A 25,024-nucleotide genomic window follows, 5' to 3' on the forward strand; every position below is an offset into this window, starting at 1 on the left:
CTCACTGGAGTCTCAGGCTGACATAGGAGCACAGGCCACAGGCAGTGTTCTGTGGCTCTACCACAAGGCTCTTCTCCTTGGGTCTGGCCAGCAGCTCTCCACTGAATCTCCACCCTCTCTCCTGGCGGTTGAGACGAAACACCAGAGCCAGATGGAAGCCCCATGGAGGCATAAACTATCTGGCCTGTGGGTGCTGTTGGGAGAGCTTGAAGCTGGGGCCGTCAGCTTATGCACTTGAGACCTGGGGTTAGGGAATCCCTGCAGCTTTCTTCGGAGGCCTCTGATGGTGCTGAGCAGGAACACGGGACCCTGGGCTGTGAGAGCAGGGGCCAGGGTCTTCTGCTCTTCTGCTCCCTCTCATGTTAGTCAGTCAGCCTTAGCCTGCTGCTGCAGATGTGGCCCTGGAGTGTGCCGGCTTCCTCACTGGGATTGGCCTGGATACCACGGTCATGATGCGCAGTGTGCCCCTCCGAGGCTTTGACCAGGTAGTACTGCCCCCGGCAGGTGCGGCTATGGCCTTGGGGAGACTCGATCCTCAGAAGCAGTTCCTTAAAGCCAGGCATCTTGGCACCAGCCTACAGTCCTGGCACTTGAGAAGCTGAGGCAGGAGGGTCATCTAAGCCCGAGAATGAGCCGACCTGAGCAGTGTTTCAGGCCCCATTCTCCAAATAAGCCATTCCTTAAAACCTAAGTTTGAGTTATCGCTGAGATGTCAAATATTCTGTGTCCTCTGCCAAAGACACTTCAACCCCAAGTCATGTTAAGTTCCGGTGACAGAAGCCTAGAAAGTCACCTGAAGATACAATGAACTGGACCCATGGTCTCATGACCCCTGGCCCCATCACCCTCCCCCACAAATGTCTTTCTATCTCATGTGGCTTCATCCTAAAGCTGGGCCACCATAGCTGAGGGTGTGCATACCAAGCCCCTGTACAGGGATACAACATCCAGTCTGAGTATCCAGGGGATATGCTGGCAGCCAACAGGGTGCAGATGTAAAGGGGTCTATAGAGAGGGGGGCTCAGGCCACGTGGGAACAGACCCTCTGGGCACCGAACAGCCTCGTAGACGCCCTTGGAGACCTGTATGTCTGAGTCCCTCAGGCATCTGCTGGCGTGTAGAGTGCTAGGCAGCCCCTTGCTTGGACAAGCTGAGATGTGCCCCTGGTATAAAGGGCTCCTCCTACATGTAGTCCAGCATGCACCACCTTGCATAGGCAGATGTCACAGGATTTAAATGGTGATTATTATGCCCTTTAAGAAGTTGTGTCTAGTCCCTGCTGTTGGCCTGGGAACTGGCCTCAGCTGCAGCTGGGCTGGGGAGACCTGGGGCCCCTGGACAAAGAGGTGAATGCGACACCTTCGCCAACCCCCAATCCGGGCCTGCACTGCTGTCTTTGCATTTCTTGGGAATAAGAATCTTCTGACAGTGCTCCCCCACACACACACACCATCCCTCCCCCATCCACTTCCTGATGGCAGTGAGTGGGTGTTGGTGACAGTCACTGGGGACTGGGCGGGAAGTGGATCCCATGAGCCTGAGAGGAGGCTGAAGGCTGAATTTGTCCTCACATTGCTCCTAGGGTCTGACCTGGGAGCCAGGAGGAAGCTGAGGGCTTCTCTGACTTGGCAAGGGGACCCGGAGGTGGGGTAGTGGGCACCCCACCTTCTTCTCTGTGCAGAACCCTTTTGGAGCCCTACCAAGGCACTGAGAGCAAGGCGGAAGTTAGGGCCTCTCGGTGTCTGTTGCCAGGAGTGACCTAGTCCTCATGGCGTCTCTTCGTGCTTTGCAGCAAATGTCGTCTTTGGTCACAGAGCACATGGAGTCTCATGGCACCCGGTTCCTGAAAGGCTGTGTCCCCTCCCTCGTCAGAAAACTCCCGACTAACCAACTGCAGGTCACTTGGGAGGATCTCGCTTCTGGCAAGGAGGACATGGGCACCTTTGACACTGTCCTGTGGGCCATAGGTAAGGATGCGGCGAGCCACTCATACATGGTCTCTAGCTCAAGGAAACCATATTTCCTTCACCTTCCTACCCTTTACCCCTCGGATCCTCCATTCTGCTGGCTGCTCAGGTTAACCACGGTCAGGTACACTTCCAGACCACACGACCCGCCCCTGGCTGTGCCGGGCACACTGTCCTTCTATTTCTTTCCTCGTTGCTATATGATATTCTGGAAATGCAAATCATAAAAGAGATTTGTTGGGGCCATCATTTAGCAAAGGTGTGTGAGGCCTTCCATAGCCTTCACAGATTGTTTATACGGCTTCAGTATAAAACCTAGAGATTCCCTCTAGGGCTCAAACCTTGATAGATTTATCTTTAATGAATTAGATGTTTGCTTTATTAGCATTGTAAATTCAAGCTAGTTTTCTCTGTTCACTTGGAGGCCGTGTCTCACATAGCACAGGATAACCTCACTCTCCATATGTACCCAAAGATGACCTTGAACTCCAGATCTTCCTGTCTCTGCTTTCCAAGTACTGGGATCGTAGGTGTGTGCCGCCCCAGCTGTTTTAAGCCGCTGTTTTCCTCATAAAAATGATATGTGGAGGGGTGCAGAGACTATCAGTTGGTACAGTGCTTCCTGCTTAAGTACGAGTTTGCTTCCCAGAACCCAAACTAAGAAGCTACATTGGTGGAACCTCCTTGTAATACCAGAGCTGGGCAAGCAGAACAGGCAGGTCCCTGGGGCTGGCTGGCCAGATGGCCTGCTCTGTTCAGTGAGTGCCAGTATGCCTCAAAGGAAAAGGTGGGCAGCCCATGAGGAGTGACACCTGAGGTAGACAGCTGACCTTCACACTTATGTATACATGCATGCATACCTACACACACAAACACATACACAGAGGCATGCCTACACACACACACACACACACACACACACACACACACACACTTATACATCTGCACACATACACATGCATACCCAATACACATGTTTTCTTTTTTTCTTTTTTTTTTTTTTTTTTCGAGCTGAGGACCGAACCCAGGGCCTTTTGCTTGCTAGGCAAGCGCCCTACCACTGAGCTAAATCCCCAGCCCCACATGTTTTCATAGGAACACATAATGACATATTTTTAAGTTTTTAAAGTGTGGTCACACATAACATAAAACGTTCTATTTTAATTACTTGGTACCTAGCTCAGTGGCACTAAGGGCATTCACACTACTGTGCAGCCACCGCCACCATCTGTTTGCAGAGCATTGCCCCCCTCTGAAGCCCCTTACTTACCGAGCGCTAGCTAGCTCCTCCTGACCGGGCCTATCTTTCCCAGACACCACTTTCTATCTTAATTTGATAACTCCAGGAACTCATAAGTGGACTCGTACAGCATTTATCCTTTTGTTCCTGGCCTGAGTCACTTATCATAATGTCCTCAAGGTTTATCCATGTGCTAGCATGTGTCATAATTTCCTTCCTCTTCAAGGCTGAACAGTTTTGTTTATCTATCCAGCTGTTGATGGACATGCAGGCTGCTGTCACCTTTTGGTTATTGTCAGTGATACTGTAGTGAACACAAGTGTCCACAGGCCAGCTGTACTGATACAGGCCAGAGCACACGTGCCTTGGCTGTCACGCCAGAGCATGCCTAGCGTGTCCCAGGCCCAGGGCTTCTCACCAGCACACGTGCCTGGCTGTCACGCCAGGCCAGAGCCCTGCTCTCATCCTTTTCCTTTCCATGAGTGGTAGGCCCAGTGTTTCATGGGGTAAAGGCCTAGCAGGTGAGGCTGTTTACTTAGCTGCTGCTGGCTTTACTAGATAAATGGGCTCCCTAGATGGACTCCACTAGGGAGAAAGAGGGGGTAGCTAGGGTTAATGCCTCTGGGGCCTGAATCTAGTGATGAAGGTTGTAGAGGCTCAACCAGAGGCCAGTGGGGAGAAGAGAGATCCAAGAGTCCTGTCACGGGCATGCTGGGAGACTAGGGCACTGTGGCCAGGGTGAGCGGGGTCTGCACGAAGCACCATGGTCCTCATTGGTGAGGGTGACATTCGCAGAATGCATTCCCATGTGAGCATCCCTGCCTGCCTTGGTGTGAGTACATTCTAGTTCAGGCTTCTAGTTTTCCTAGCTTCCTCATGAACTTGCACGTTGTCACAGGGAATGCCTGGAACAATAGAAACTGATCTCACTGCCTTGTCCCAGAATGTCTGGGTCTTTGGGGTCTGCCTCATGTGAACCAGGGCTCAGAACCAGATCGCCTCAGATGCCTCGTTCGGCTCCATCTCAATGAGGCGGGTGGTCTCCAGCTGTGCCAGGGGGTCTCCAGGGGTTGCTCAGGGCACTGTAGGCCCCAGACTTGGTCTTCAGGCTGTATCACAGAGCAATATGCTTCTGGATAAACTTTTTCCTCAGTTGTTCAAATGCATAGAAATCAGAATGAGAGCCAGGCAGCAGTGGTGCACTAGGAAGACAGAGCCAACCAGATCTGTGTGAGTTTAAGGCCAGCCTGGTCTACAGACTGAGTTCCAGGACAGCCAGGGCTACCTGGTAAAACCCTGTCTCAATAAAAGGAAAAAGGAGATGGGGTTGAATCCAGAGGAGATGAACCAGTGGGTCATACCAAGACACAGGACAGGGGTGTGAGTGAGGATCTGAGTGCCCCAGCGTCTCCTTGGCCAAGTGACCACTCACCAAAGACGATATTCTTAGTTACATTGTAAAAATTAATCTTTAAATAAGTTCATTATGTACAGTGTAAAAGATTAGGTGACATCTTAGACCTTAGAGTGTCTGCTTTGTCTTAAACCTCTGTCTCATGTTTTGTTTGTCTGTTTGTGTTTTGAGATAGGGTTTCTCTGTGTAGTCCTGGCTGTCCTAGAACTCACAGAGATCCTTCTGCCTCTGCCTCCCAAGTGCTGAGACTGAACGTGTGCACACTAGTGCACCGCCACTGCCTGGCTGTTAGACCTTTCTAAGTGGTGAGGAGATAGCTTGGGTCTTGCCCCACCCCAATGTTCTGTGTACCTCCCTGAGGGCACACAAAACCCAGTCTTGTCTTCGTTGTTTTGCTTGTTCGATTTGGTTTGTAAGACAGGGCCTCTCTACATACGCATAGTCCAGGCTGATTTGAACTCACAGTGTAGCCCAATCTAGCCTGAAACTTGCAGTCTTCCTGCTTCAGTCTCCAAAGTGCTGGACCCACCAGTGATTCACCATGCCCACCCTGTGTCCTGTTGGACCGTGTAGCCAGATGCTGTTGGACAGCTAGAGCTCGTAGAGTCTGTGCCTTTGGAAAGCCCAGGTCCCCTGGCTTCCAGGGGCTTCCATCAGGCAGAGCCTCTGTCCCTCCCCTGCTGCGAATCTGTTCTTTCTGTATGTTCCGAAAGAGTGTCCCCCAGACAGGCTGCAGGGGTGATTGATGCTGTGGGTAGAAGCTTTTCGAAGCCCTTGGCCTCTGACCCTTCTTCCCCAGGGCTGTGGCAGTGGCGGCAGCGGTTTCTGGCACGCCTTCTGGGTGGTGGGGCTGGCGCTTGGGCATGTGCAGACTTCACCACCCCCATCTGAGCCAGGTTTTGTAAACATTCAGGAGCCACTTCCCATTTGAACAACTGGGAATATTTCTTGCTGCTTGTACTGATAAGCCTCTAACGAAGCATTATTTCTGCTTCCTTGTAAGATGATGCACTCTGGGAGTTTAAATAAAACGGGGTGGGCCGGGGGTGCTGCATGGCTGGTCCCTCAGACAGTCTCTGTGGATTGTGCTTTCCACCCAAGCAAGCAGCTGATTCTTTCCCAACAAGCTGCACTTTGAGGGACGTTTAATAAAAGGGATGGACGCCCTTCCAGCCTTGCATGACATCCATGGACAGAAGGCCCCAGCACCTCACACCTGACCAGGCCGGTGTTCCATGGTTGGTGAGAATGCGAGGTTACAGGCCTGGCAAAGCGGTGCTGCACTCTGGAAGCCAAGAGGGACAGGCAGCCTTTTCCTCCACGCAGCCTTGATCTCCAGTGGTGGATTAAACACATTAGCAGTTAAAGCAGTTAATTGCTGTGCAGGGGCCCCTCATTGTTTGTCTCTGAATCACCCGCCCACACCAGGTGTCTCAGATAATAGACTGGGAACCTCAGCGCGGAGGATTTCCTGTCTGCAGATGTGCCGATTACAGCGCTGAGTGAAGACAGTCAGCCTGCACAGTCCAGGCAGGCGGGATCTGCGAGTTAACCAGTTGTGGCCTGAGTCGGTGCTGTCTGGGGAGCTGGCCCGGGACTGCCCCTCCCCCAACCCACCCCCAGCAGATGCCTTCTCTGAAGCTGATTTGGTTTTAAGGAAGGCACGTGAAGCCTCTGGGGATTGGCCTTGGGAACTAAAACTGACCTGTGCTGCCAGAGCCCACACATCCTGACAGTTCTCTGTCCCTGCCGGGGACAGATGACAAGGCTGTGGCATATCCGTTCCTCCTAGACATCATCATCATCATCATCATGAACAAGTTCCAGACAGTCCTGACCGTTAGGGGTATTGGAGCCAGAGTTCCGAGCCTCTATCTGACCCCATGTGGAAGGCTTTATAGAGCTCATCCATAATTGGGCACTCGGCCCACAAGCAGAGAGGCAGGACCCAGGGAAGCCGTGTGGGGACACCCAGTGCTTGGGACGTCAGCCCAGGGTGAGCTGATTGCCTGGCTCTCCTTCCCTACCCAGGACTATCTATATATGCACGTTGCACTCCCATACTCCAGCCACAGCTGCACGGGCCCACCCAGCACTGAGTGCCAGGCAGCAGGAGAAGGGGCAGGAGAAGAAACAGAACCAAGCTCCTCAAGGCTGGACATTGACCACCGGGAATGATCCAAGCTCAGCAAAAGGGAAGGGGCAGCTTTAGGCTGCCTGGGAGTTTTGAGGGGTCGCTTGGTCCCCAGGACTGAGTGCTAAGCTAAGGCTCTGAGAAGGGAGGGCAGAGCAAGCATACAGCCTAGCCTGGAGTGTCTGTCCCACTGTAGTGGGGCCCTCACAGCTGTGGGTGGGCCTGAGCTGTATTGAGTCACGGCTATGACAGATAAAGAGAAGGATGAAGAGAGAGAGGGGAGATTCAGAAGTGGACATATTTAACGTGCTGGAGGGGCTGCACTAAGTAAGTGGGTTACTTTTCCCCAGAACTAAGTAAATGATTAAACAAATAAGGGAGCCAGCCTGGTGATTCTCACCTGTAAACCCTGCACTTTGAGGCAGAAAGACTGCCCAATGAGTCCAAGGGGAACGTGAGCTAGATGAGAGTTTGGGGCCAGCCTGGGCTATGGAGCAAGACCCCACATATCACCCCCTCCAAAAAAGAGAAAAGGCTAGGGATGTCACTAAGTTGGTAGAGTGCTTGCCTATCAAGCATAAACCCCTGGGTTCAGTCCTTGGCTTCATATAAACCGGTATAAACAGGCTCATACCTGTAATCGCAGCACTGGGAAGGCAGGCAGGAGGATCAGTTCAAGATCATCCTCGGCTACAAAGTGAGTTGCAGACCACCATGGTTTATATAAAACCCTTCCTACAGAAAGACCCCATAAACACAGATAAGGAGAAAGAAGATCAATTTAACACACAGCTTCAAGGAACCAGGCAGCAATAGGCCAGGCTCAGCACAGCAGGGCTCTCATGGGACGGTTGCCTAGGCTCTCCACACAGGCCTTGGTGGCCCTCAGACTGTCTTGAAGTCGCAGTGTATACCTCTCTGTCCAACGCTGTGCCACCTGGTGTGGCCATATCAGTCTGGATCACAGCTCCTCCCTCGCCCGCCCTCCCCACTCCTGCTGGCACTTAAATCTCACCTCATTTCACGGATTGCCCTTCCCTGGTGGGAACATGTGCTGTAGGCAGGCATGAAATTGGAGGGCATGCTCGTTTAACTAGCGTGGATCAGAGAGGCGCAGGGTGCCGCCTGTGGCCTTCCACCTGCACAGCCCTTATCCCACATTGTAGGTGATAAAGACTGATGGCTGCTTTAGCATTTGGCCTGCAGCCCTCTCTAGCCACTCCTTGGAGTAGGGTCAGCTATTAAGGAGGGATGGTGGCAGACTTCCGGAGGTGTGTGTGGGGGCAGGGGAGTGTTGCAGAAGAGTCAGCCAGAGCTCCCAGCCCAGTGCCCCTGGGGCAGATAACCCAGGGCCCAGGTCTGCATTTGAGCACTGTCCCTGTAGGAGCAGCATAGCATGGTGTACGGATTACATGCGAAGAAGCTCTTAGAGGCAAGCAAGGCAGCAAACAGGCAAAGGCAGGGATTGGCCGTTCGCAAAAGAAACTAACGCTATTAAGAAATGGAGGCAGAGGACAGTTTTATTAATCAGAGAAGTGCAAATTAAAGCAGCAGGAGAGGCGCCCAGCTGTGTCAAGGCCAGAGTGTTAAAAACAAAGCAAACAAGCCTTGCCACAAGCCAGGAAGCCCATTGGTGGGGTGGCTGCTGGGTTAGCGCCTGGCACCTGTTTTTTACTTTCCTTGGGTTCCAGACCTGAGCTGAGGAGGCACCTACAACTGGGGGGGAGGTGTGTGTGTGTCTCAGTGCCAGCAGGGAGACTGGACTCAGCTCTGATCACAAGGGAGAGAGCAGAGCTTGGTTGAACTGTGAGGCTATGTCCTAGGTCACGGAGCCCTAGGTCCGTGCTCCCTGCTCCCCGCGGTCTGTGCCCTGGCTTCAGAGTTTGTCTCAGCCTCAGTGAACGGCTCCATGATATAGGATGCCTGGTGAGGGATGGCTTCTTCCAGCCTGGGGCCCACACCATGCTGAAAACAAATCATTTGTCACACTTAGCCAAGTTCTTTGCCATACTGAGTTTCTCCTCTCTCCAGCCAGCCAGAATTTGTTCCTCACACTGCAGACTTGGCTCACATGCCTGTGTACTTCCCAAATGTATATACACAACAGGTCCTAAGAAATCTTGGCTTTGCAGTAGACCGTGAAGGGCTCCTAGTTCCTCCCCTACCTTTTCTCCTGGCACTACTTTCAGATGTGTGTAGATCGTATCTCATCCAGCCTTCCCGGAAGATTATCACAGTGGCAGGCACCAAGGCTGTTGTAATGCCGTGGCAATGTGTATGGAAATGAACCTGTTTAGAGGCACAGACCTGCTGTGCTACAGTTGCCTGTAGGCATTCGGGTAGTAAGTGTTGTATGCAATTGTAGCCCAGGAACAAAAGGCTACACATATGTATCACACAGGTCTTCCTGGGAGGTCGTCTAGAGCATGGAGGTTACAAACAGCTTAGTGACACATTCATCAGAATGCATCTCTGTCATTAGGCATCACTTAATTGTATTTTTATTTTCATGAGGACGACTCCCTTGGCATCTGCAAGAGCAGTAGTTACCATAGTTACCACAAGGAGCACAAAGAGATGCTCTTGGCCTCCAGGACTAGGTGGGCACATGTGTAGGAGAGATCATAAATTTAGTGTGGCCAGCGTGGAGAACAGCCTACCACTTCTTCCCTTAGCCACTCCAGCTCCCACGATTACCGGGAGGCAGTGAGTACAGCAGGCTGGACCCAGCGGCTAGAGAAGGGAGCTGAGGATTGAACCACAGGACCCTGACCTACTAATCCTTTACCTCCCCCTATGTGCTCCGGCCCTACCCATAGGCCCAGCTCCTTCCTCTGATGTGGCCTCCCACTGCCTGAGTCTAGGCTGATCCCCATGGTGCCTGCCTGCCCACACCCAGTTCCTGTGGCTGAGCAGTGCCAAGAGGCTGGAGCCAGGCCCAAGCCAACGATAGTAGCCAGGCTTAGCCTAGTCTCTGTGTTTTGACTTCCCCAATCCAGCATAACAGCTGGAGACTTAAAGATTCATCTGCCAGATGTTTAGGTGGGCGCCACCCACTTCCTGGGCATCTCAGACCGAAGTCTAGTTTGTCCCAGATTCCAAGAACTGTGGGAACTGTGCCTTTGATGCCAGATCACCGCTGTCCGTGGGGAATTGTCTTGAGATCCTGAGAGGCATAAGCAGTCTGGCTCTGGGGGACATACACTTGCTTAGGGGTCACAGTTATCTGAACTCAAGACAGAGGGGACCTCCCCGGGCAGCTGAGCTAGGATGAAGTTCACATGCTACCTTCTCTGAAGGCCCAGAACTGTGTGGAGCATGAGGAGACAGATACACTGACACCAAGAGAAACAAGTCTGTCTCTTCCTGGTCCTGGGCTTTGCACCCAAAAGCTGAAGTGGAGGGTGAGCATGGTGCAGCTCACACTGTCTGAAAGCACATTTGTTTGAGCAGTGTGCTGGACAGCTCAGGGTGTGCGGGAGAGGGAAGGCAGAGCCCTGTGCTCTGGAGAGCTGGCTGCCGGCCGGCCTTCCTTATTCAGCCCCATTGCCGGCTGCTGGTCTACAAGCCTACTCTGAGGGTCTGGGCAGGGCATGAATCTGCTTGTTCTCACCGTTGGCTCCAGTTAGCATGCTCTTTGCACGGCACATGCTGCAGGCTATGCTGGTGAGTTCTGGAGACACGGCCTAGTCTGTCCATGCAGATAGATAGTCTGCTGGTGGGAGGTGACACTTGGAGCCTGTCTGAAGGAGGCTTGCCGGGTAGATAGGAAGGATCAAATACTTCACAAGAGTCCTAGGCATTTGGGGCAGTGTAAGAGTGCCCTCACAGTAAAGAACCATGTGCCAGCCAGTTAGCTCCTATGAGGCCTATGGACCCAGATACCCCACAGTTTATACAGATAGGACAGCCACCTCCCTGGGGTCACCCCAGACAGTGGTATCTTTCCTTTGAGACAGGCTGCCTCTCTGAGGGACTCTTTGATCATGCTTTGCCGTGTCCTTGCAGCTCAGTGGAGCCTGGCTCCCTCAGTGGTTGGGAGGTCTTGGACAGCCCAGGCTGAAACCAAGGCCACTCCAGGCCTGTTCGTGCTTCAAGGCTTTTTTGTGGTCAAAACTACTTATTTTGGAAGAGAAGAAACCATGACTTTCCTGTACAAATTTGACGTTACAGGATGTTAACAGTCCTCTTGGAATGTCGCATGGATATCTATGTAAGGTCCATGTTAAGAGAGAATCAGTCCTCAGTGACTGCACTAACACTCCGCCCCTCTGCAGTCAGGCCTGTCAGCTTCTCAGTGACTATTCTGATCATTTTTTTTTTTCTCTTTTGGGGACAGTCTTACTATGTTGTCTAGGCCAGCTCTGTACTCCTGTCCTCAAGCAATCATCTTGCCTCGGCCTCTCTAAGTAGCTGGGATTGTAAGCCAGGCATAGACTCTAGCTCTGAGAAATGCTTGCTAGATTGCTTATCAATCGACTGATCCATTTATTGTACGGGGATTTAAACTGGAACCTTATGTAGCTTGGTCTACTGCTGACCTCTCTGCTCACCCTTGTCTGGGAAACAGGGTTTCTCCATGATCTGCCTGCCTCTGCCTTCCCAGTACTGGGATGAAAGGCGTGCGACACCATATCCAGCCAGCCCTGGTTGTTTTGTTTGTTTGTTTGTTTGTATTTTTTTTTTTTTTGGTTCTTTTTTTCGGAGCTGGGGACCGAACCCAGGGCCTTGCGCTTCCTAGGCAAGCGCTCTACCACTGAGCTAAATCCCCTGTTTATTTGTATTTTGATAGATTGTATGTTTAGCCTAGGCTGGCCTTGAACCTGTTATGTTCCTGCCTCAGCCTTCCAAGAGCTAGGATTTCGTATGTGTGCGTCACTACATCTGGTTGAAATATATTAAATAAAACTAACCCATGTCAAAACTGCTAACCCAAATCTTTCAATTTTCTCTATCTTTCCATAAGGGCGAGTTCCAGAGACCAGAAATTTGAATCTGGAGAAGGCTGGTGTTAATACCAACCCTAAGAATCAGAAGATCATTGTGGATGCCCAGGAGGCCACCTCCGTCCCCCACATCTATGCCATTGGAGATGTTGCTGAGGTAGGCTGTATGTCTGTCTGGCCGACTGCTCCTGTTTCCATGCTCCCCTGATTCAGCTGGGCCTTGAGATGGACATGACGTAGGCTCTGCTGTCCACAGGAACAATATGTGTCTTTCTAATCCCAGAGCACCAATCACAGGACTCAACTCTAAGGACTATCAGGTGCATCCTGGGAAGGATTGAGTACCGACCTTTGCTCCTCCTGATGCTTTGCCTTTCTGGGAAGCTCAAGGTGGGACACTTTAAGCGTGGGAGCTGCAGTAATGACTGAACAGTTAAGAGCAGTGGCTGTTCTCCCGGGGCACCCGGATCCCTTGCAGGCACATGGTAGTTCATAACTGTAACTTCAGTTCCATCCGTATCTTCAGTTCTCTCGCCTCTGAGAACCAAGCACACATGTGTGACACACAGACATACATGCAGGCAAAATACCCATACGCAAAATAAATTTTTAAAGATTTATTTATTTACTTTATGTATATTAACATTCTGTCAGCATGTATACTTCATGCCAGAAGAGGGCATCAGATCCCAGTACAAATGGATGTGAGCCACCATGTGGTTGCTAAGAATTGAACTCAGGACCTCTGGAAGAACAGACAGTACCACCAAGCCATCTCTCCAGCCCAAATAATTCTTTTTTTTTTTTTTTTTTTTTAAGCACTGAGCACTTTTAAAAAAGATTTATTTATTTTATGTATGTGAGTACACTGTAGCTGTCTTCAGACGCACCAGAAGAGGGCATCGGATCCCATTACAGATGGTTGTGAGCCACCATGTGGTTGCCGGAGTTTGAGCTCAGAACCTCTGGAAGAGCAGTCAGTGCTCATAACCACTGAGCCATCCCTCAGGCCCCACAAAGTAATTCTTAAAACGGAGTTAGCTGTTGCTGGGCATGACCTTGGAGAAGTCTTATGGCCACAGGAGACCAGCCCCAGGTCAGGCCATCTGACCTTGTGCTTGCTATGGTTCCCTCTCTGATCCTGAGGCCGTTTCAGTTCCCTTGCTGACTAGGCTGTAACTGATCTTTCTTGGGTGAGGGGCTCAGTGTAGGAAAGGTGTTGGGGCTCTGGACCTCATCCCTACTGACTGGACCTGTGGCTGTGGACACTTCTTGGATGTCCCTCTGCATCCCTCTCTTCCTTGGAGATCATGGCCCACAGCACCTCCCTGGTGAGGCCCTGGCTTGGGAAACAGCCAACCACCATTCCTGTCTTTTACTGGCCCCTCCTACTCCATCAGTCCTGGGTCTCTGCGTCCTTAGACCCATCCTGATGCAACGCAGGGAAGGTAGGTGCTCAGGAGCCCCTGCTTAGACATGCTGATGGATGCTCCCTGAGTCCCCAGGCCTCTTGTCGTATCTCCCATGAGTATGTTTCTGTCCCCGGGCTGCTGTAACAAGTGGTTTATGCCACCAGAAACTCAGGAGTGTAGAGCACTCACTCTCGGAGGCCTGAGGTTAAATCTGAGTGTGGGCAGGCTGTCCTCCTCGGTACCTTCTAGGTGTTACTTTCAGCTTCCTCCATGCTGTGCATAGGTGGTCCTTGAACCCCAGCTCTGTGGCATCATTGCTGACAGTCTCCCCCGGGTGCTGTATGCTCCCCTGTGTCTCCTGCAGATTATCCTTCATCAGACTGAAGACCCATGTAAACCCTGTATGCTATACACAAACCCCATTTCCAAATAAACTCAACTTCCAAGTTCTAAGCAGGTTTTTCCCCCTTTGCTGGTGGTGGGGCCTCTGTTTAACCCACCCCGGTGGGCTCCTACCTTGAGTTTTTGAGTGTTGAGCAACCCTAGTTACCAAAAGGAACCGCTAGTTATACCACAGAGACATGCACTGTGGGGGCGGGGGAGCGTGCATCCGGGTAGGAGACATAAGCTGGGGAACTACTTCCGGGTCAGGGTTTGTTCATCACTGTTGTTATAGAGAGACCGTGAGGTGGGTAACTGGCGGTTCTGACTGGAAGCAAAGCAAAGAGAGCCTGGCATCTGTGCCTTCCAGAGTGAGAAGGTGGCTGTGCCACCTTGGTCCCCTTTGGAACTTACTTTGGGAAACGTGGAATCTGGGGAGATGGAGCCAGGGGTTGAGTCTAATGGGTCCCAGCGGGACTCCTGCTGGGTCAGCCTGTCTCTTGGACTCTGAGGAGTACCAGAGGGGTCCCCCACAACCGTGAAAATGCTCAGATAGGGGCCATGGCCACTGCACAAGATACCATCAGGCCCGTCATTGGTGTTCGAAGTTTAGGAACATGTGACTCTCTAAGAGGTTTCTGACTCCCACTGCTGCTACGTACAAGGCCTCAGAGGTAGCAGTTCCAAGGAGGACGGCATGAGAACACCACGGAGCTCTCTGCCGAGCCCCACTCCTTCCTGGTTATTTTACCACCTGAATTTTCTTTTATGTGGGTGTTTCGCCTGCATGCCTATCTGTGTACCACATGTGTGCCTGGTGCACACAGAAGCCAGGAGAGGGCATCAGATGCCCAGGAACTGAAGTTACACACAGTTGTTAGATGTCATGCGGATGCCGAAACCCAGGTCTTTTGGAAGAGCAAGCAGCGTTCTTAACCACTGAGCCACCTCTCTAGCCCCTCACATCACTGTCTAATGGAGGCTCAGGCCATGAACCTGGGCAGTGTGGTTTCTTGGTCTTTGCCTGTTGCTGGTGTGGCTGTTGTACTCTCCAACTGTAGATTTCAGCTCTGTGGTTCTGTGAGCGCTGTACTGTGAGAGAGCGCCCGTGTTCTCTCAAAAGAGAGACATCAAGTGAGTCTCTGTTTAGCCCACAGTGCTAGGTTGCCACCAGCATGTGGCACAGGAAAGATGTCTTTATTTTAAAAATTCAATACACAGTTTAAAGGGCAATTGCAAGCAATAGAGTAATACCACAACATCGGTCAGGCCAGCGCTGCAGGGCCTAGGGTGAAGTAGTGGTACTGTTTAATGGGGTAAGGTGTGCTGGGGGCGGTGGGGGGGGTGTTTCCTGGGTTACTCAGGCCCCATGGAATGTACGGGCTGGAAGTGTAGTTTATCTCTGTAGATCTCTACTCATTTCTGGAATGCCAAACAGCATCTGCATTTCCTGCTACAGAGGTGATTGGCAGTGGGGGTCTGAGCTGCTGCAAGCAGGAACACCCGAGGCAAGGTGTGCCCTGAGACAAAGTGGTCTCCTGTGGAATGACACTGATTTGGGGTTTGTCATGGACTATGGCATGCATGTCAAGCTGTGTGTCGGGAGCACGTGACATGCTTGGGGCCATACGAACCAGACCCTGAGTCACTGGGGACCGTGGGCAGGATCCCTTTTGAGCTCTGTCATGGGACCAGCACTCTGAGATCACTCAGAGAAAAGCCTGTGCAATGATCTGGGCTGCTCGTTCCTTCTTCTAGAGAAAGGGATGGGGCCTGGGATCGTCACTGTGGGAATTCAGCCTTGCATCAGCTTGTGGTAATGTCCACCGCCTCACAGTTCATGTCCCTGTCTTCAAAGCCTGTGGCCTGGCATTGTGAGTCTTCAACAGGGAGCCACCTGCTAGGAAGGCGATGGGTGGCTGCCTGCACAGGCTGCCTGCAGTATGATGCTGTGTGTTCTTCCCCAGGGGCGGCCTGAGCTGACACCCACAGCTATCAAGGCAGGAAAGCTTCTGTCTCAGCGGCTCTTCGGGAAATCCTCAACCTTAATGAATTACAGCAACGTGAGTTCCTTTAAAGGACCCAGTCCAAGCTAGGAAAGGCTTGGCTGGTTCTTCTGGGGTAAGGGGTGTTTGCACTGATGTGTCTTCATGTACATGTATACATGCACAGGTGTATGTGCATGGGTGTGTATGCACACAGATGTGAGCGTGTGAATGTGAGTACCTGTACGTCCATGAGCAGGAGGGTACAGTCCTCAGGACCATATGAACCAGACCTCTAGTCATTGGGGACTATGAGCAGGATCTCTTTTGAGCTCTCTCATGGGACCAGCACATCAGTATGATGGGTTCAGAGTAATGCCTGTGTGAGTGAGCTGTCCCCGGCAGCTCATTCCCTCTTCTAGAGAAAGGGATGCATGTAGTTTTGCTCCTGGTCCAGCCCAGGAACAATGAGTGGCCACCTGCTATGCTAATAATGTATGGCTGGGTCCCTGGCCTCAGATTACTGCTCAAGTGTCACTCAGGAGATGCAGTTTCAATTTGGGAATGTGGGAGTGTTGGGGTGGGGCTGGAGTGAGGGGTAAACGATGCACAAAAGGCCTATCTGACTCCAGACCTACTTTCCAGGTTCCCACAACTGTCTTTACACCACTGGAGTATGGCTGTGTGGGGCTGTCTGAGGAGGAGGCTGTGGCTCTCCACGGCCAGGAGCATATAGAGGTAGGGGACTCTCCCCCACAGAGCCCCTCCATGAATTGGAGGTCTTGGCAGGGCATAGTGTGGGGCCCCCACAGGACAGGAGCGTCGGGGAGCAGCTCCAGGAACAAGGGAAGGCTCTGGCAGCTTTAGAGTGTGGCCAACCGAAGCTTCTGTGGTCCCACTGAATGTCCCACCCTGCTGTATGGGTGTCCTCCTGGGTCTCTGCTGCCTTCCTCTGAGGTCCTGTGATCTGGTAGCCTCCAGTGCCCCGCCCCTGACTTCACTGTATATACAGTAAGCACTGTTGGGGTTCCTAGCATTCCCTCCAGAGCCTTGGACATCTGGTGCCCATTCTACTTCAGTGTGCAGAAAGCTTGGAACAGAAGGTCTCGGGTCCTGTGCTGCTCTGTAGGGCTCTCCCTAACTCTTAGGGGGAAGAGTCTCCTTTAACCTGAATGGCTCCTCCACCTTCTTGCCCAGGCTGGTCCACTCCTACCCACCTGTCCCTCCACCTTCCTGGGACTCTCCTGAGGTTTCCAACAGGCAGGACACTAAGACTCCAGCCCAAATTTCTGTCCTCTTCCTAAGCTCTTCTAGTGCCTCCAAGCCCAACAGCTCAGACTGGAACCGTCCTAGGCTAAAGGATTTTCATCGGGCCAGGATGTTTTGGGGAGTCTGCAGCAGCAGGCTGGCTGTGGCCCCTAGGGTACCTTCAGGGTAGGCTGAGGTGGCTGGAAGCTTTGAAAGCTGCCACAGAGTAGAAGCTGAAAGACTGGTGCAGGCCTTCCTGATGCAGCAGCTGTGAGGCCCAGGTCACTAGGCTGTAGAGTTTGCCCGCTCCATGTACCCAGGCCCCTCCATCATGGAGACAGGTCTGACAGGCCTGCCTTCCCAACACTTTATTTGCTATTTTTGTTAGATTCATCATAAGTACACTGAGACATGTGTTCATAGCATTTTATAATGTTTTATGTTTCATGATGTTGAATGGCCAAACATTCTTGTTTGTTTTTTCTTCAGTTCTGTCTTGCTTAGAACAATATTCTCTGAAGCCCTATTAATTAATAATGGCTGTGTAGCACATGTGGGGCCCTGCTCATTTTTTATATGGCTGCAGCCCTGAACACACTGTCAAGCCCTTCATGGGTGCTGAAAGCCCTTGTTCCACAGCTCCAGGGAGACTGGGGCCTGCCCAGCCCCTCCTCTTAGCTGAGGCTCAGGCCAAGCCAGCACCAGCGTGTGTTGGGGAGACCAGGCAGCCATCTGAGAGCCATTTCTCAAGTAGGATGGCCATTCACACACCAGCGATTTGCCCGAGGTCTCCCTGTCCAGTCTGCATTGCCCTTGGGGAGGCCAGGATCCACCCAACATCTACTTCTTGGGGATGCTCAAACCACTGGCTCTGTGTTGTCTCACGGCTAGTGTCACCTCGGCAGCCTGATGCCTACTGTCCCCTGGTGTCCAGTGGGTGGGGAGTCTGAGATCTGGCGGGCGAGGGTCTGTCTGCAGACTACCTGGCTGTGGGGACAGGCTGCCTGAACAAAGGAGGACGTATCCTCTGCAACCAGCTGAGATGTCTCCACATTTTGTACTATAACCCTTGGGTCACACCAGTGCCCTTGGGTCCCAGAGAATCCTGCCTTCCCTGCAGGAAGTCTGTATCTTATAAGACTATAGACCTGTCTTGGGCATGGCCCCTGATCCGGGTGCTGGTGTCTTGTCTCCCAGGTTTACCATGCATATTATAAGCCCCTAGAGTTCACGGTGGCAGATCGGGATGCATCGCAGTGCTACATAAAGGTGAGCATGTTTAGGGACCAGGGGTGGGGTACACCGGGACTAAGGGGAAAAGCTAGCTTCCAGTGGAGAATGCTCTGCTATCCACAGGGCAGAACAGCAAATATTAGCCACTTTCCCCATGTGACAGAGTGTCTGCAAAAGCAGCTTAAGGAAGGAAGGGTTTGCCGGTCTCACAGTTTAAGGGAAGGCGTGGTGGCAGGAGCTGAAACAGCTGATCACTTTGCATCTGCAGTTAGGAAGCAAACAGCTGGGTGCTGATGCTTAGCTCATATTCTCTTTTTTATGTAGTCTGGATCCCAGCCCATGTCACGGTACTGCCCACAGTTACAGCGGGTGACCCATGTCACGGTACTGCCCACAGTTACAGTGGGTGACCCATGGGGTGGTTCAGCTCACAGTTGCAATGGGTAGGCTATGGGATGGTGCTGTCCAATTGTAATGGGTCTGTCCACCACAATGAAGCCAATGTAGACACTTCCTCATAGATTTTGTCTTCTGGGTGTCTAGTAGGTCCTGTCAAATTGACTATAAATATTCACTGCTGAAAATGGGAACTCATGAGGGCTGCAGAGACGGGACACAGCAGACCCCTACGGTTGGGTGGGTCCCCTGTGGCTAAGTGATAGTCAAAAACACTGTGGCTTTCAGATGGTATGCATGAGGGAGCCCCCACAACTGGTACTGGGCCTGCACTTCCTTGGCCCCAACGCTGGAGAAGTCACACAAGGATTTGCTCTCGGGATCCAGTAAGTCCTATAGAAAGAACCCCAGCCATTTTGAGCTGCTTCCCTCTGTGTTTTGATAGTACAGTATGTTTGCTGTTTCGACAATAGTGGAAGCTGCTGGGTACACACTTCTGGGGGAGGGGAATTTGTGCGTGTCTGCAGCAGGCATCCTTCAGCCTGCTTCAGCCATGGCAAACACGGCAGGAGAGGGACTTTCTCTAGCCAAAGGTCCTAAGCAGGGATGGCTGCAGCCCTGGGCATGGCCAACATAAGGGAGGTTGAACCCTCCTTCCTCCAGCCCTCCACTGTTGGTTTCTGTTTCTATCGTCTATGAATTGTCTGTGTGTATTCTGTGGATTTCTTTCTAGTGTCTGTGCTACAATTATTGGGTTATGAAACACTCTTTGCATGTTAAGGATATCAATATTATAGAAAGAGACTCTCAGAAAGTCTTCCAGCAACTGAATTATCTGGGCAGTGACTCCGCATGCAGCACCATGGATGGAAATGTGCTGTGGGACAGCCCTGTCCCATCAATCTCAGGGCTCTCCCTGGTCCAGCCGGTCATGTGGATGCTCTGCTTACCGTCACCCACACCTCACATCCATGGTAGACATCATCCACACAGGCTCCAGCATGATGCTCAGGAGAAGCCGCACCTGCTCGTGGGTCCTGTAGTTTACTCTGGAATAAAGTCCCATGTGGTAGCTCTGCTGAAGGTCTCCTAAGGATGACACATACACATTCCAAAGATGGGCTCATCTGGGACTTACAGCCCATGCCTGGAAGAACTTTATCACCAGCCATTGCCCTAACACATTTGTAGGTCAGGTAAGCCTGAGGTTTGCTGTCCTATGATAGGTGTGGCCCCAGCTAGGGATCTGGCCCAAATCCCATCTCACCCACACAGTCCTTCAACACAAACCCTGTCCCTCTGTTGAAATCCTCTCTCCCCTGTCCCTAGACCGCTCATCCCCAAAACCCAGCTCTTGACCACACATGCCCCTAGGCCACTGGGGACCTAGATATCCACACACCTTCTCCTGTCTGCTTTTCCCTATGCCTGCTCACCTCTGTTTCTTCCAGGGTTCTATCTGCAGAACCATGAATACACGTACATGCCACATAAATACACACAAAACACACAAAAACTCATCCAGCCTTAGCTGGGGACTCAGACACACAGTCACACTGGGCAGCTCTTTCCTCGCACACCAAGGCCTGGAATCAGCCTCTCTCATTTGGCCATGTTATTAAAATACCGAGAACAGTTTTGGTTGTGGCAGAGCAACCCCTGAGGCTGTAGAGCACAGTGGTTCTCCACTGCCCGCAGGTGGGGACAGTGGTGGTTTGAGGAGGCTGGTGGAGAGCTCACACTGATATTTTAGACCTGGTCAGGAGGCCTTGGAGTGGACCTCTCACTAGGAACTCCTGGCTGTATTTGAAAAGTGTGCACCTGTTGTCCAAGTGGGGCGTTTACCTGCCAAACCCTGCATTGCACAGGGCTCGCACATAGGAAAGCTGTTGTTTCAACTCTGTACCATCTGGACAGCAGGGTGTCCGTAAGTGCTGTACCTTCCAAAGAGCTAGGTCGTACTCATTGAGAATGTGTGTTAATGCAGGTGGACATGTAGCCACGTGGAATGCCCACAGCAGTAAGTAATCTATAGATCTTTGGCCTCTAGGCTGGGGCACCTGGGTTAAGACCAGATCTTAGAGGCCAAGAGATGCTATGGCTAACAGTGGAGGCTTTTCTCATAGGACCAGTGGTTAGTCTGGGCTAGATTACCTCCCTTCATGCACTTACTCTGAGTAGACAGAATGCCATCCACAGAACAACCAACTTCCTGGCCTTGTGCTTGGGTGCCATATATCCATGGGTAGATTTCTGAGCAGAAGAGCTGGCTGGGCCGGTGTAGGCTGTAGTCAAAAGTGACTGGACTGGGCGATCCTTGCCATAACTTGACAGTGATAGAGCAGGCCTCGAGGAAGGGGCAATTAGGACTGGAGAGCAGGCAGCCAGGACAGCAACCCAAGGAAAGGTTGGCTAGGAGGGCCTGAGGAGAGTAGCACCTTGGCATTTGTGAATAGTGGGTGTTTGCTGGGAGGCAGTGGGCAGTCCAGCATAGGTGGGGATAGATATTCTTGTGCTGACTCAGTAAGGAAACCACACACTTTCTGAGGCCTTCCCCAAGGCAGAGTGCCATGGACAGACCTCCCTGCACTGACCACTTACTGTTCCCCTCTCAATGTGTGCAGGTGTGGGGCTTCATACGCACAGGTGATGCAGACAGTAGGGATCCACCCCACCTGCTCTGAAGAGGTGGTTAAGCTGCACATCTCCAAGCGCTCTGGCCTGGATCCTACTGTGACTGGCTGCTGAGGTTAAGTCACCATCCCTGCTGAGTTAAGGACACACGCTGTGCCTGCCATGTGCCCAGTACAAGGCTCTCAGACACCTGGACCTAGCTATTGTCATGGGAGCCACTGTGCCAGCTTGATTCCAGGCACATGGTGAAGCTACCTAGAACAGGTAAGTTCCTCCCCTTCATCAGGCCTGGAGCCTAGAAAGAAGGCCAAAGGGGGAACCATCAAAGATGCCTGCCTGCCTGGTCATTGCTGTTCCCCACATGCAGTGGTGTCACGAGCTGGGCTCCCAGTATCTGCTGGCAGTGTCAGGTGCTGCTCTCTTGTGCCAGTTGTCCCTGTGGGCAGTGAGTCTATGTGGGCTCATTTCCTCCGTGCCCAGAGGGTGGAGACACTGCCGTGTGCATGACTCACCGGCCACCACATGGATGGCTTTGCTTGTGCAGCCAAGCTGGCCAAGTGGGCAGCCAGAAGTCCCAGTGCATCACCAGCCATTGTAGTTTTCTGAGGTGACACCTCTGTCTGACAGCATCCTCCAGAATCCCCAGTCCTTGATCTGCAAGCCACAGCCCGTCCTGGTTGTCTCTTTTGGCTGTCACCTCTTCCTGGTCTGGGCCTTGGTGATGACTCTCCTGAACTGAGGAGGCTCTACAAAGTCCTTCCCCTCAAGATGCCCGCTGTCTGTCTGAGCATCTGAGCAGTGGTTCTCTGACAGGAGCCTGTCTGGGCATTCGTGCACCTGCTCCACCAGAGCGTCTCCAAGCCAGGGCTGCATCTGACACCGAGCACCCTAGGGAAGGAAGCTCTTCCCAGAATATTATTCCTCTCATTCAGGGGTTTTTGGTGGTTGTTGTTAAGCACTCAGTTTATGTTTTTTTTTTTTTTAAAGATTTATTCATTTATTATATATAAGTACACTGTAGCTGTCTTCAGATACACCAGAAGAGGGCATCGGATCTCTTTACAGATGGTTGTGAGCCACCATGTGGTTGCTGGGAATTGAACTCACGACCTCTGGAAGAGCAGTCAGTGCTCTTAACCGCTGAGCCATCTCTCCAGCCCCCTCAGTTTATGTTTTTATCAAAATATTTTTGTAGCAACTGCAGTGCTCTCTTTGCCTAGTTCGGATTGGGGAGGGTGGTAGGGAGGTTTCTCTTTAGGGGCTTCTTTTCAGTCTCTCAAGGAGCTCGTGTGGTTTGGGGTAAACATGGCTAGGCCAGTTGAGGGTTGGCCCAGGCTGAGCCCCACCTGTTATTGACAGGACTGGAAGGCCTTGCTGCCTCGCAGAGATCTGAGAAGATGTGGATGGAGCATCTGTATCTGAATAGATGGCGTGTGTCCTGCAGGGATGGCTGCCCCGCCCCCACATCCTCTCAGCCTTCACACACTGCCAGTGTCAGATGATGACGGCCTGCGCAGAAACCCCCACGTGGGCTGCCCAGGTTTGAACCCCTGGCATTTCTGGAGTGCTAATAAAGAGGGTGTTTTACTAAAGTGTGTCTGTGTGTGCTGTCCCCAGGACTGCCCAGTGTCACATGATAGTAGCTTCTACTCAGGATTTGCTATCACCAGAACCATAATATATGGAGCTGCCGTGTCTTAGAGTTCCCAGCAGCCACTGGGAGGAACAGCCCTGAACTGACCTGACCCTTACCCTGGTAGGACCCAGCATTTCCCACCATCCTCATCCTCCCTTCAACTACTGGCTCAGGTCTGAAGATGTCTTCTAGGGCTTCACACTGGACCTCCTGCCGAGGTCTGGACCGTCTCTGTAAGGCCTCTGTGTACATCTTGGAGCAAGGGTGGCCTAGCCCCAGCAGCCATCAAGGGTCAGGAATAGGAGGATAGGGTGAAGCAGGGTTGTATGAGGTTTTCTATCTCTGCACTGAGCTTCATTCACCTACTGAGATTTCCACTGTGGCCCTCCAAGTCAGCTTGTGGACTGGTTTTGGCTAATCCTCCACATTGAAGCCTGATGGGCTAGGGAGAGCCTGTCAGTCACTGTAGGGAGAGACAGCCCTGACGGTGAGGGGCAGAGCCTTGCAGTATGCTGAGGCTTTCGCAGAGGCTAATCTCATGTCTTCCTTAAGAAAACAGCACTTAGCCTGGCCCAGGAGCCTTGGATGGGACCCTGCTTGTCAGCCAACAAAGGAATGTGTTTGCACCTTAATGGGCCTACGGGAGCCCAGCTGGAAGTGGAAGTGTGCAGGTCTCCCTCAGACGCCCAATTAAGGTGCCAAGTGCAGAGGCAGATCAGCCATGTCCTATTTAATGCACCACTGGTGGCGCGCCCCAGCCTGCCAGGATCCCGGGGCGTGGCTGGTGGGGGGCAGGGTGCTCCTCTAGCTTGAGGTTTCGTCTGCCTCAGAGACAGAAGAGGTCAGCTAACATCTGCTGCTTCATGGAAACCTTCTGGAGTCTGGCCAGGTGCATTCCATGGCTACCACAGCCCTGGAGGGGCCAGTCCCTGCCATGGAGGAGGGCAAGCACCTGAAAGTGGCCTTGGTACTTGGTGATGATCCAATAGCGGCAGCCGCGACTCGTCCTTTGCACACACTGGCCTAGAGCTTCTTGCCTACTACCCAGCCAGCCAGTGACATCCATACATTCATGTCCCCAAAGCCCCTTCAGGATAGCTACTGGTCTGTGCACTGCCCCACTGGGGTCCTCCTAGTCCTGCTCCACAGACAACGGAAGGCTCTAGGCCCAGGCCTCACCAGAGGAGTGAGCTGGCCCATACAGCTGCAAACACTGGCCTGGCTGTGGGGCACAAGGGGGAGGTTTAGGAGGCCACAAAGGCAGCCCAGTGTTCAAGAGAGACCTGGGCCCAGAGCCCTCACTCAGTTATCTGTGGAGCAGAACAAAACCTGGAAGACCCCATCGGGGCAAATGCGCAGACGAGTAACTATCCTGGACCACTCACCGAGGGCCGTTGTGCTGAAGGCAGAGCTGGGCCAGAAACAGGACCCGTGGATGACCTGCGGCAGCAATGGCATCTGTCTTGAGTGTCTACCCTACAGCGCTGCATGGCCAGCCCCATCTCTGGACCAGAAAATGCAACAAAGGCTAGAATGCCCCAGGGTTAGGTGCTCCCCAACCCAGGGCCAGGTGCTCCCCTGGGCCGCCTCTTCCCTGCCTTTGCATGTTTTTATGATGCAATGAAAATATGTTTTTAATTCCTCAGACTGTTCCGTGTAACCTGCAATTACCCCCGGCAGTGTTTTACACACCTCTGCTTGTGGCTCTGGATTGCACAAGGATGTGAAGGAGAGGAGCGGTAGGAGCCCCCTCCCTGCTTCACTGTCCTGAGTGTCTTGGGAAGTGCCCATCTCTAGCATTTTGCCTTTGCCCACACCATCCCCACTTCGTGCATGCTGTCCTGAGATCCCTGTGCAACAGGTGCACAGAGAAGGGTGACAGTGGCTTTGAGGGCCAGACTGAGGGTACAGTAGTGGAGGTCAGAGCCCAGTAAGGCTCTGGGAGCATTCAGCAGAGGATAGGAAAGGAGCTATTGCTTCTTAGGGTAACGGTTGCTGAGATTGCACCCCACTCCCATTCTGAGTATCACAAAACCCTCTGGGGATCCGACCTCTGCTCGGCTGGCATCAGAGGGCATGCGCGCTTCCCACCTTACTGGGAGTGACAGTTATCCCTGTGTCCCGACTGGGCACCCTTGCCAGCCTGTAAGAAACAACAGTGTCTATCTGAGGCCTCAGATACAAGCTTGCCCCTGAGATCTACATTTTTGTTCTTTGCTACCTTGACATATGACTCCATTCCACAAGTAGTCACCTCAGCAGTAGTGCCAAAACAGAACCCAGGCGATGCCACTAGGGTCAGGGGCCCTAGCTCCAGTGTGATACAGAACCAGGCAAACTTACCTTCCCCACTCCCAGCACTCACATACTGCATGCTTCCTGGAGCTATGGGCCAGCC

General features: G+C 52.4%; 1 protein-coding gene across 1 annotated transcript in view; it reads left to right on the forward strand.

The window, feature by feature from the left end:
* The window catches only part of Txnrd2 (thioredoxin reductase 2), a 47,188-nt gene extending 24,606 nt beyond the window's left edge, over positions 1 to 22,582 (forward strand). The window contains exons 10-18 of the mRNA XM_032899921.1: positions 394 to 485; positions 1,793 to 1,967; positions 11,722 to 11,858; positions 15,462 to 15,557; positions 16,125 to 16,217; positions 17,925 to 17,996; positions 18,645 to 18,742; positions 20,981 to 21,254; positions 22,350 to 22,582. Of these exons, the coding sequence (XP_032755812.1) occupies positions 394 to 485; positions 1,793 to 1,967; positions 11,722 to 11,858; positions 15,462 to 15,557; positions 16,125 to 16,217; positions 17,925 to 17,996; positions 18,645 to 18,742; positions 20,981 to 21,104 (887 nt within the window). The 3' untranslated portion in view covers positions 21,105 to 21,254; positions 22,350 to 22,582. The remainder of the gene's footprint in view (positions 1 to 393; positions 486 to 1,792; positions 1,968 to 11,721; positions 11,859 to 15,461; positions 15,558 to 16,124; positions 16,218 to 17,924; positions 17,997 to 18,644; positions 18,743 to 20,980; positions 21,255 to 22,349) is intronic.
* The last annotated feature ends 2,442 nt before the right edge of the window (positions 22,583 to 25,024 follow it).

Source organism: Rattus rattus, chromosome 4, assembly GCF_011064425.1.
Source record: "Rattus rattus isolate New Zealand chromosome 4, Rrattus_CSIRO_v1, whole genome shotgun sequence".
Taxonomy (NCBI): Eukaryota; Metazoa; Chordata; class Mammalia; order Rodentia; family Muridae; genus Rattus; species Rattus rattus.